A 13,325-nucleotide genomic window follows, 5' to 3' on the forward strand; every position below is an offset into this window, starting at 1 on the left:
AATTGGATTTGATGTTGCAAAACAGGCAAGACACATTTGGTGTTGCAAAACAGGCAAGACACAGTGGGAAACATAAGCAGAGGAGGGAGAGGTCAAGAAGAGCAGGTGAGACAAGGATGAAATGAGATAGACAAATCACATATTTATAACTTGTCAAACTAAGCGATCATATTTGTAACTAAATAATCATTACCAGTTCCAAAGAACAAGAAATTCATTAGTAGAACAATTCCTAGTGAATGCTGGAATTACCAATCAGCTTGATCATTCAGTTGATCAGTCTTTCCCAACTCCCAACAACCACCCCCACTCCAAAAAAAAAAAAAATGAGTTTTCTTACAGGAAAAATCTATAGAGAAAGAACAAATTAAGGTATTCTAGAGAGAGCTTCTTTAGTACATGTACAGTGGGCTTCTTTATTTAGTGTTCAATTTAGTTGTGGTTCTTTTTGTTTGAAGGCTAGCACTGCTCTTCCCGAGTCTGTCATGAATTAGCAGGCACCACAGAGCTCAAAACAGTCTTCTTTGAGAGACATAATGATGGGTTTCTAGCAGCCTAGGGGATTAATTCCAGAAACTTGATTTAAAACCAGAATTGCAGTGCCAGGTCCAAACCAGATTTAAAGATAATTCAATAACAATTAGAAATGGGCTAATATTTTAGTTGAAGGTCAGAATAATGGAGAAGAATAACTTTCCCAATTTCTGGATCAGTATCTGATGGACAGATCTGAAGATATGAGATAATCCTACTAGGAGTAGGATTCTAGAAACAGAGTTCCAGAACAATAACTGATAACAGCATATAAAGGGATCAAATAAGCCAACAACAGAAGATTAAAACAGCAATAGATTCCAGCAGAAGTAATAGGATAATAATCTGAAACAGAAAATATAATCTGATCTTTTAAATAGAACAAAACTAAGAATCCAACCGGAAGTACGATTTTAAGAAAACAGCAACAAAATTGAATTTTGAAACCAGAGAGCATGAAGTGTAGTTACTGTATATATGATCGGATCTGAAATCTATGGTTGCATTAATGGAGAATCTCAGATTCAATCAAGTATGGTATATGAATAAACTGAGAAAAAATGGTTTTTAATAGCTTGATTTTCCAGAATGATAATGAAGAAAAAAGAAGAATGGAAAAAGGATAGAAGATTATGGACAAAAAATGTCATATGGAACTAGACTGAAATCCCATCAGCCCTACATTAGCATCTCACTAAGGTTTGTTATTACATCTCACCGAAGCTATTCTGAATCACATAGAACATAGGAGCAAAGCCAAGCTTTATTCAATTTTAAAAACCATAGGGAGGCTTTAAGCCTTACATTTTTTTTTTTTGGGTAAGAAGCCTTACATTGTTTATATAGAAACAAAGTGTATATACATAGGAAAGGAAAGTATACTTGAAATAGGAAACTCTATCCATAATACAAATAGGATGTCCCTTATAACTAAAACTGTGTCTTAACTAGTTAGAATAGGTGTCTCACATAACTAAAACTATATCCAAAATAGGAATGGGAGTTCTATCCAGTAAAGACTTTATCCTACCCTTAAAACCCAAGGAAATAACAATAATTTAATGACAAAATATTTCAAACTAACCTAATAAAGTAAATCATGTATTCCTATCTCTTACCCATAATTTAAGTCCATTAAAGATGCCTATTACAAAGAATAACTGTTTTTTCTCTTCTATTACAGTGATATGCAATTGCCTATTCTGTACATAAATGCTCATCACAGTACCCAAAAGAAGCAAGAAATTAATAACATAATAAAAAGCTAATCAAGTCAGCGTACCTCATCATCATCATCATCATCTTCTCCACCTTCTTTGTTCTTCCTGAGGCGGGTAGTTCCACCCTCCTTGCTGATTGGTAGCTTCATTGCCCCAAAAGGTGTGTCCACATCGATGTTTCCCTTCATAGTGTAACCAGTACCCTTTCCTCTAATCATGTCCCAAAGTGCAGAACCAAAATCTTTAGGCCTAAAAGTGATGGGGATTTCTATGCGACTGATTCCATTTTTATCAATTTTAGTTGATTTGGTAAGTTCAGCACCTCCAATGCTAGCATCAGCAAGCCAAACTTCATAATCCAAGGCATTGAGGCCCAAGTCAAAGTCATTCTTGTTTTCCAATTTCAGATGAAGAACTGCAACAGCTTCTTCAAAAGAGAACCTCTGGAAGTGTATTTTCTCAACATCAATATCAGGCTTGTAGGGTATGGGAATCTCACCTGTCTTCTCCAGAGGTAGAGTTAGCCTTCCGAATACAGGTACATCTACAATGAGGTCAACCTTGATCCTGTAAGGAATTATGCTCCCAGGCTTAATATCATCATATGTGTTTTTAATATCAGCATAGATCAATGTAAGTGGTATCTTGACAGTCTCCGAACCATGTGCATGGATAGTCCCGGCATCAGGGATTAATCCAGATACAAGTTTCCTTCCATCACTCTCAACTAAGTAGTTTATGTCTATCAGAGGGATAGGAATGGGATTGGGGTTTGTAACAAGTACATCAACAACAATATCTGCCTTTTCCAGATTAACTACGGGAAGGTGAATCCCCGTTACATCCGCAGTTGGTTTCCCAAATCCAATAGCTTCCTCAATTTTCTCTCCAATGTTGTGAATGAAATCCTTAACCTTGTCAATAAATCCTCCCTTCTCGTCCTCTTTATCATCTTCCTTGTGATCTTTCTCCTCTTTGTCAACTTTCTTGTGATCTTTCTCCTTAATATCCCTCTCAACCACTTCTGGGTTGTCAGACGACGCCATACCTTGAAAAGCACCAACTTGCAGTTGTTATACACATGTAAGGTTCCAAGAATCACACTCAAAATTGACAATGTATGCCTATACAGTAGAAGGAAAAGGAAGAAAAAAAAGAAAAGGACTATAATCCCAAAGGGATAGCTCACTTAGCAAGGAACAACACCTCACAATTAAGAGATCCCGAATTCACCTCTCCTTGGGGCCTACCTATCAAAAAAATAAAAATAAAAGAACAACTTGAAGGGTGTCAATCAGTCATTAACTTCCTCTGTGTTGATGTTCTTAACTAGTACAATGTGCGGAACCAAGAAATCACAATGAAGCACCAGAAGCAAACATTAATAATCGTTGCATTTTTACGAGGGGGAAGAGAAGACCAGACCAGAATGTTAACAGACAGAAGTTGTTCAAAGCAAAGGAGTAGCCACAATAAATATGAATTACTGCACATAAGATATTAATAAACCTTGTGATAAAAGAGAAAGAGAATTGAATTTATATTATAAATAACTTTACCATTGCATCAATTATTGAACTTTGTTCTGCAACCAAAAGTCTAAGTATTTTGTTTAACTACTAGGTATTAGCAATCAATTGCCTGATGGGCGCAGGGTATAAGAAAAATTATGAGATCTCAAAAAAGGTAAAAATGACATGAGAGAAGAAAAAAAATCCTATGTCACCAACAATCAGTGTAATATTCCACATGTCTAACTGTCTAAGATCAGTGCAGGGATGTACATACCAGCAATAGCGATAACCAGCATAAGATTTTACAAAATGAACAAAAGAGTCAGAATGTCTCTTCAGGTGATTGTCTAGTTCGGCAATTGTTAAGTAGGATCCACACAGGAACTTTAATGAGCCCAATCAAACAGGGTCAATAATTCTCACCTTTAAGAAACTAAAATATCCATTGATGGGAAAACAACAGACATAAGGGTAAAGATGAATGGATAGGCTTATCCCCTCATTACAACATGTTTTTTATTTAACTTTCCTTTCTTATGGGCCCCCAGATGGAATCTTCTCGCAGTGTTGTTAACTTTGACTTGTAATGATTCTGGTGTACCATATTGGTTTAGTACAGTAATGCAATTCAAGGTTCCACAAGGAATCTAGAAGTAAGAACTAAAACTAGGAGTCTAGGATCAATATCGAAGTTAATAGAATCACATTATAGACAGAATTGACTATCAATCGATCTAGAAATCTTAAAAATCAGATCAGATCTGGGATCAATCTATTAAATTGCAAAACTTCATATTTGCAAGAAGAAATTTAGTTTCAGAGAGAAGAGAATCAGAGAAGAAAGTAGAAGAGCAAGAAGATAATAACAACAAAGAAGAGAGAGAAAATATCACACCTCATCTGAGACTCAGAGATTAGTAAAATAAAAGAAGGAAGAAGATTAGAAATGGAATACTAATCCCATTTTCAAAGCTCAACAGCTCTAAAACTCTTTTAAAAAAAACTCATATTCTTTGCTCAAATCATTGTAACTGATGGGGGTGTATATATATAGATATAAGGGGAGGGTTTCCTCCGATGTCCGTGTGCAGTTTTGGGCATTGGAGGGGGTATTACGGGAAACCTGTGAAATAGGGGGAATAATTATGACATTTTACAGGGGGTTGCTAAGTTATATGGATGGGGGCATGCAGTTTGGATTTTAGCCTGGCATTATGGAAAACTTAAATATGTATATAGGGTGCTTCTTGTTGTCACCAAAGTGATGAAGTTAGAAGTTTTATTTTTTTTTTGATGGTATGAAGTTAGAAGTTGTAACCTTCTTTTGATTGGCCCATGTCTTATTCTCAAAAGTTATTTAAGCCAAGTTATTTTGACACATTTTATAGGGGGTTGCTACAGTAATATGGGTGGGGGCGTGCAGTTTGGATTTTAGGCTGGTATTTATGTCTTATTCCCAAAAGTTATTTAAGCCAAGGGTAAAAGGTATTTTCAAAACAAGTGATTTATCATTATATCATTTTCAATAGTTGTCATTATCTTATGTGAAATGATATTATTTATCCACATGGGGAAAAAAAGTGCCTTATACTAAAAGGGCAAAAAAGCAAGGTTACAATCTTGTTGTAACCAACCTTGGTGACAACAAGACTATATATATATATATATATCCTTACTAGACTCATAAAAAGAGGTTGGACCTTGGTGCAATGGTTAGGTTGCTCCATTGTGACCAAGTGGTCACAGGTTTGAGTCTCTGGAAACAGCCTCTCTGCAAAGCAGGGGTAAGGCTGTGTACAGTGGCGGGAGCCTCGTGCACTGGGTACGCCCTTTTTTTTACTAGACTCATAAAAGGACTTCACTCTCAAACACAGACTTAATAGACTCAAAACTGAACTCTATCTAGCTAATCAGTACCATAATCTAACTCAAACACATAACGTAACTACTAATTTCATATAGTAAGTTCACCTCCAGTTTATGGGCTTATAAATTAGACATGGTACAATGATATAAGGGGCACCCATCTATCTCTCAACCCTTCCCTTGGGAAAGGACCACCCTGCCCCTCCCATCTGGCAAGGCTGCCTGCTTACCTGGAGTGGGCGGCGTGCCACACCCTTTCCTATAATATAATTGCCCAAAGCCTGTTTTCAGGCCATTGGACCGCCACCTGCCCCTTTTGGGCCCTTTCAGACTTGTGTCTAGGCCTCCATATGAGATCAATGTCTAATGCAACTACATCAAACAGTTTCTTTTTCCTTGATAAACAATGCTTTTTTAATAGAGAGAAAAAACGTAACAGTATCACACCTCTAGAGGGGGTGCCAGCTCAGAGATCTAACCGAAATTGAAACAAATACAAAACCCACCAAAGAACATGAAGTTGGATATTAGGTTAAGGAAGTAGGTAAGAGAAGAGGAAGAAGAAGATGGAGGAGAGGAAGAGAAGAAGAGAGCAAGAGAATGGAAGAGTGATATTTCGGTTATAATGCTTGTGTGTTAGAGAGACATCTCCACGCTCTATATTACTTGAATAGAACTAATAGACTTATTACATCCATCTCCCTAGGGAGGTAAAAGGTAAAAAGAGACAAACAAGATAAAATACAAAATAAGACAACTAGTCCACAGTCTAGTTCCCAAACTACCCCTGTTACATATCTACTAACAACTCTAACACTCCCCCTCCAGCTGGAGAATATACATCATGCATTCCCAGCTTGCTTAGGAGAGAACTGAACTGAGGAGAGGCAAGGGCCTCGGTGAGGATGTTTGCCAGCTGATCACCAGTCTGCACAAAAGGAGTACAAATGCAGCCAGAGTCTATCTTCTCCTTGATGAAGTATCTATCCACCTCAATATGCTTAGTTCGCTCATGCTGAACAGGGTTGTGGGCAATACTGATGGCAGCCTTGTTGTCACAATAGAGTCTCATAGGACCTTTAGTGTCAAATCCCAATTCCTGAACAAGTCTTTTCAACCATATGAGTTCACATACTCCATGAGCCATAGTTCTAAATTCTGCCTCTGCACTGGATCTGGCTACAACATGTTGTTTTTTGCTCCTCCATGCAACCAAATTACCTCCCACAAAGGTACAATAGCCGGTAGTAGATCTCCTGTCTGTAATAGAGCTGGCCCAGTCTGCATCAGTGAAACCTTCCACTCTCAAGTGATTGCGTCTGGCATACAACAATCCTTTCCCTAGGGAAGACTTCAAATACCTAAGAATGCGATACACGGAATCCAAGTGGCCACTCTTGGGAGCATGCATGAATTGGCTCATCACTCCCACAGCATAGGAGATATCTGGGCGTGTCATAGCAAGATAGATAAGCTTCCCAACCAGCCTTCGGTACTTTCCCACATCAACAAGAGAAGGACCATAATCTTCTCCTAGTTTGTGATTCTGCTTAATATGAAAATTTGCTGGTTTGCAGCCCAACATCCCTGTCTCTGTCAGTAAATCAAGAACAAACTTCCGTTGACATATGTTGATTCCTTTCTTGGTCCTTGATACTTCAATTCCTAAGAAGTACTTCAAGGGGCTCAGATCTTTGATCTCAAACTGTTGTGCCAAGTATCTTTTCAGTGTGGCTATCTCAGTTATATCATCTCCTATGACCACAATATCATCAAAATAAACAATGAGGGCTATGATGGTACCATTGCCCCGCTTGGTAAAGAGAGTGTGATCAGCTTAGCTTTGGGAATATCCATTCTTCAGAATAGCTTGCCGAAAGCGTTCAAACCATGCCTTTGGTGACTATTTGAGACCATATAGTGCCTTCTTGAGGAGGCAAACTTTTCCTTCAGCTGAAGGCATTTTGAAGCCTGGTGGGGGTTGCATGTACACTTCCTCTTCCAAGTCACCATGGAGGAAGGCATTCTTTACATCTAACTGATATAATGGCTAATCTCTGTTGGCAGCCAGTGATAAAAGAACTCTTATAAAGTTATGCTTAGCCACAGAAGCGAATGTCTCCTGATAGGCAATCCCATAGACTTGACTGTACCCCTTGGCAACCAACCTTGCATTGTACCTCTCAACAGTACCATCAGATTTATACTTGATTGCATAAACCCATCTGCATCCAACTGGAACACGTCCCTTGGGAAGATCCACCAATTGCCAAGTATCATTTTCCTCAAGTGCCATCATCTCCTCAGACATAGCTTGTCTCCACTTTGGATTAGACATAGCATCACTAACATTCCTGAGAATAGAAGCTGTAGAAAGAGCAGTAATAAAGGCAATACTGGTAGGAGAAAGAGCATCATAGGAAACAAACTGAGCTATAGGATTAGTATAAGCTCTTTTCCCTTTTCTAACAGCAATAGGAAGGTCTAAATCACATAAAGGAGAAGGGATGTCACCTGGCTAAGAATAATGAATCTCAAGATGTGGATCTGGATCCAAAGAGGACTCTTGGTAGGTCTGCTTTCCTTGGTTATCTATGCCTTCACCCTTTTTGTATGTAATGTGGTAATCCTTCTCCTTACTAGGACCACTTTCAACCACCAATTCTGTATTCACACCTGATTGATCACCAATATTAACCATATCCACAATCTTGTGTGTACCAATGTCAAACATAAAAGGAGAGATGGGGATAGGAGAATGAAGGAAATCAGTAGCCTATTCACCACTTCCACACTTCTCCCCCTGAAGAGGATGCTGAGAAGGGGCAAAGAAAGGAACAAAGTCAAGGAAGGTGACATCCTTGGAGATAAAACACCGACGAGAAGAAGGGTGGTAGCACTTGTAACCCTTGGTAGTAGAAGAGTACCCAAGGAAGAGACACTTGAGGGCTTGGGGATAAAGTTTAGTGCGTGCAGATTTGTTTACATGCACATAACAGACGCAACCAAAGACTTTAGGAGGAAGAGAGAAAGCAAAAGCCTTGGGAGATAAGATGTCCAAGGGAGATTTGAAATCAAGAAGTTTGGTAGGCATGCGATTGATGAGAAAAGAGGCAGTAAGAAAAGCAGCCGACCAAAAAGTCTTAGGGACATCCATACCAAACAAGAGACTACGGGTGACCTCCAATAAATGGCGATTCTTCCTCTCAGTAACCCCATTTTGTTGGGGTGTATCAACACATGCTAGCTGATGGAGAATGCCATTATTAGTGAAGAAGGTTTGGAGGCTACCAAACATGTATTCCCCCCCTTTATCAGATCGAACAACTTTGATACGAGTATCAAACTGAGTAAGAATCATCTGATAAAAGGTTTTAAAAGCATCACAAACATCACTTCTATGTTTCATAAGAACAGTCCAAGTAGCATGAGAAAAATCATCAACAAAGGACACAAAGTAATGATAACCAAATAAAGAGGTAGTAGGGGAAGGTCCCCACACATCAATATGCACAATATGAAAAGGAGCGGTAGTTCTATTACCATGATATGGATAAGAGGAACGACAATGTTTGGCAAGCATACATGGTTCACATTGAAAAACATGAGAAGAAGTAACAGAAGAAAATAAGTGAGGCAACTGTTTTTCTCATTACAACAAAAGATGGGTGGCCAAGACGACGATGCCATAACATAACAGACTCCACAGAACTACTATCAGTACAGCCACATACATAAGACTAAGCTGTGGGCAAAAAGGATAAAAAAGATAAAGGCCTTGCTCTTCACGTCCACTACCAATAATCCTCTTCGTCACCAAATCCTGAAAAAGACAATGAGAAGGGAAAAATGTGACGCAGCAATTCAAAGATTTCGTCAAATGACTCACAGATAAAAGATTAACTGTAAGGTTAGGAACATGAAGAACTGAAATAAGATAAATAGATGAGGTGACAGGAATACTACCCTTACTAGATATGGAGGATAGGGAACCATCAGCTATCCTAACCTTATCCTTACCAGAGCAAATGGTATAGGAATCATAATTATGGGACGTACCACTCATATGGTCATTGGCACCAGAGTCAATGACCCAAGACTAGGCTGCAGTAGAGGCTAAAGTAGAGATCTGTAAAGCTGAGGATGATGAGGAGCTGGCTACAGGTGTAAAAGATGTGCTAAGCTGTGACATGACCCGGCGAACCACTGTATCCATAAAGGTGGAGTCATCCTGTGTAGCATCTGCCTCAGTCATCACAGAGTGAACTCGAGCTCCCCCTCTACGGCCACCACGACCACGTGTGCCAGGAGGACAGCCATGAAGAGACCAACACCTATCCTTGGTGTGTCCAGTTCTCCCACAATGATCACATTTAAATCGGTCTCGACCAACTCCACTGGCACCGACTGTCTCCACTGTATTGGTTACCTCTTGGTTAGGCCCCGGGCCTCTACCACCTCCACGTGTGTCTCGGGAAGAACTGGAGTTGAGGACTGACCTCTCAAGAGAGGATACAGAAGCTGGCTCCATAGCAACACGCCGAGTCTCCTTATTCTGTAAGTCACTTCAGACCTCACTAAGAGATGGAAAGGGAGACCGGCCTAAGATCTGAAGCCTGATGGGCTCATAATCAGGGTTCAGGCCACCAAGTAAGGTGAAGACACGCTCTTTTTCAAGAGTCCGATATACCTTAGCCTCATCCTCTGGGTTATTCAAGTGGAGATCCCTATAGTGGTCATAGTCTTCGAAAAGGCTAAGGAAGGCATTGTAGTATTCAAAAATGGTCCTATCACCCTGCCTCATGGAGTTAATCTTTTAGTAAAGCTGGTAGACCTTGGCAGAGTCACCCACTCGATCAAAAGTCTGTGAAACACTGTCCTAGATGGCCTTGGCAGTCTCCTTTCTTATAAACCTTCGTCCAATCTCAAGAGTCATAGAAAAGATTAGCCATGTCATGGCTGTAGAATTGTCGGCCTCCCATTTGTCATAGGTAAGTGAACTAGGCTCTGGAGCTATAATAGTACCTGTAATGTACCCAAGTTTCTGTTTGCTTCTTAGTGAAAGCCTTACAGAGTGGGACCAATCCAAATAATTAGTGCCATCAAGTTTCACAAAGGAGATCTGCGTAGGTACACTCTCATAAACAACTGGAGCTATGGGGAGAGGCTGTGAGGTAGCCGAACCAAGTTCATATGCAGATGTATCAACCATAGTGTATGGGAAAGAGCGCTTGACCATAAACAGATAACAACCAGCAAGGGGGAGTGCACACTCAACCCAAAGATATGATCCCAACACAAAACAGAGATTCCAACAAGACAAAGCTTCACTCCCACACTCTTCAAGAAGTAAAAACAGCTTACACAAGCTCCAATATTTCAAATACAGATATTCATAATCACTTCTCAACCAAACAAGAAGCCCAATATACCCTAAATGCAAGAACAAGGGAAATACAGCATTATCGGGTTTACCTTCATTCATCAAGGAGGCACACTTGGAGCATAAATAGGACCCTTGTACGATTCTATTGAGCTATTCCAAGCTCCAAAAACATGCCGAGAAAGAGAGAGACATGGCCTGCAATCTTGAGCTGGCGGAAACCCTAGCTGCTGCTTGGTTTACTTCAAAACAACTTCAATGGAGCTTCAAAGTAACTCAAGCACCATCTTCAATCACCTAAATAGGTTGTCGAGAACCTATTTCATATCTCTTCAGCAAAAGGTTTACATAGGAACCTCTTCTTTGAAATCCTTTGAGTTCTAGGATCTCAAAGAGAGGGAAAAAATGAGGGAGGGAGTGATGATACGACTCTCAAACCTAAACCTTTGATACCAAGTTGGATTTTAGGTTAAGGAAGTAAGTAAGAGAAGAGGAAAAAGAAGATGGAGGAGAGGAAGAGAAGAAGAGAGCAAGAGAATGGAAGAGTGATATTTTGGTTGTAATGCTTGTGTGTTGGAGAGACATCTCCACACTCTATATTACTTGAATAGAACTAATAGACTTATTACATCCATCTCCCTAGGGAGGTAAAAGGTAAAAAGAGACAAACAAGATAAAATACAAAATAAGACAACTAGTCCACAAGCTAGTTCCCAAACTACCCCTGTTACATATCTACTAACAACCCTAACACATGAACCGAGAACAAAAAATCTATAACAGTTCTCATTTGATGAGTAGTTAGGGAGTTAATTAAAAAGTTGCTGAGAAATAGAAAAAAGAAGCTCCAATTTAAAGCTTCACTATCCCAGAAATAAAAGGAATAAATATGGGGGGGAGTTGCTCTTTAATGAGCACATGGTTAATTTGATGGGCGAAGCAGTAATTTCATTTTAAAAATAAAACACCACCTCCAAAGCAATTTCAACCACCACCACCACTCCCCCACCCCCACCGCTACCGCCACTACCACGCCTCCTCCACCACCACTTCCACTGCCACCACCATCACCTCCACCTCCACCAACATCACCTCCACCGCCACTACCACCACCATCACCTCCTCCTCCTCCTCCTCCACCTCCACCAAATTTTTGGGTATTCAATGGCATTTTTAAAAAATTATAGAAGTTCCAGAAACAGAAATTTTTGTGCATAACAAATGTGTTTCTATTTTTTTTCTAGCCCAGAAATAGAAATGATTATGTGTTACCAAATACTTTTTTTTTGTGTCAATAAATTTGGCTCAGTAACAGAAATACAAAAGGTTATTTCTAGAATAGAAACATGTCCCAAAAACATATGTGTTATCATGCAGGCCCATAGGCTCCGGATTAAGGACTTTGTAGGCCATAGGAAGATTCCTATACTTCTCCATTTTTATTAAGGTCAGGACTACCCTTATTCTCTAATTGGTAATTCCTATCCTATCCCTTTCCTCCTTATCTACCTTAAATTCTGGTTACTTACAAAATCTCGATTCCACTTTAATACTTGTAATGGACCACTTTAATGGGCCTAAAATATGGGTAGAGGCAAGGCATACAGGATTTGTTAAGTTAGTGTCTTTATTTCTTTGTTATTTTAGTTTCCAAGTCAGTTTAGGTTACCTTTTATTTAAGGATTAGGTTAGGCATTTCTTTTTAGCGTAGCAGTCAAATTTGAGTCTTCTATATAAGTTTACAAGGGAGGCCAACATTGTACACAAATTTTAACTAATGAAAAGCTATTGCTACTCTTCTTCTCCTCTGGTAAAGAACTCCTTGTGTTTGATCAAAGTTGGTTGGTGTTTGATCCATCCAACCACCTTGGGGTGCGAAGCCTGGGTGTTTCTCTATCTCTATATTATTCTTCCATCCTTCTTTCCCTCCATTAATAAGTAAATTCAAGTTCTAGTTATTTTATACAATTCATCTTAGAGTAAATTCTGTCCTAGTTGAAATTCGTAAGCAAGTGTTTTTGCATGAATTTCAATAGAGAGAATCAGACCATCTCAATTTTTGAAGTGTTGTTCATCATCATGAAAGGGAAAATCGATCAAGAATCTTTCACATCACACCTGCTGTTTTCCAATTCTGGGCTTATTGTCCAGATTTGAAATTCTGCATTTTCTGATTGCTAAATTGATTTCTGTTTTCAGTTGATTTGTGTGACTGATATTTATGTGCAGATAAGATTTGATTGGCTATATTATTCTATCTTCTGATTATTAGTCTGATTAGTATATTGACTGAAATACTCAAATTCAATTCTCCTAGTTCAACTAGGATTGATCCCTATTTTCTGATCCAGCCATTGGATCAATCTCAGATTTTCAGCAAGTATCCTACCCTAGTTTTGTTCATCTCAATTTGAATCTCAGCCCCATTCATCCATCTGATTTTGTTCAATTTGATTTCCCTAAATATGGTTATCTATTCTCTGTATTTTGATTCTGTTTGGGATTGCTTTAAATATTCAATTGCAGTTCTACATTAGCACGTCTTTCCTCACCCCTTCTAGAGTCATTTTAGGCCTACCCCAGCTCTTTTAACTCCTTCAATATGATTCAAATCACCTCTTCGTACTTCCTTAATTTTGGTGCATTGTACAACTACTAGGTATAATTCTCAGAAATCTACCAGTTGAAATTCTTCTATTTCAACCTTACTTCAGTACTTTCAATTTTCCTATTAGGGTCTTACACCAACCAGTTATTTGGATTAGCAGAAAGATCAATCTTTGGTAATCTAAGATTGGACGAAACGAA

General features: G+C 39.0%; 1 protein-coding gene across 4 annotated transcripts in view; it reads right to left on the reverse strand.

Moving 5' to 3' along the window:
• Positions 1 to 13,325, reverse strand: part of LOC122656047 — a 30,527-nt gene that overhangs the window by 16,208 nt on the left and 994 nt on the right. For 2 of the 4 annotated variants that reach the window (XM_043850478.1, XM_043850476.1), the window contains exons 3-4: positions 2,749 to 2,810; positions 1,817 to 2,718 (exon numbers count right to left, since the gene is read on the reverse strand). In XM_043850478.1, coding sequence (XP_043706413.1) covers positions 1,817 to 2,718; positions 2,749 to 2,800 — 954 coding nt within the window. In that variant the 5' untranslated portion in view covers positions 2,801 to 2,810. Of the gene's footprint in view, positions 1 to 1,815; positions 2,719 to 2,748; positions 2,811 to 13,325 lie in introns of all 4 variants that reach the window. The other 2 variants (XM_043850477.1, XM_043850479.1) reach the window with 1 other exon arrangement.

This window comes from Telopea speciosissima, chromosome 3 (genome assembly GCF_018873765.1).
Source record: "Telopea speciosissima isolate NSW1024214 ecotype Mountain lineage chromosome 3, Tspe_v1, whole genome shotgun sequence".
NCBI lineage: Eukaryota > Viridiplantae > Streptophyta > Magnoliopsida > Proteales > Proteaceae > Telopea > Telopea speciosissima.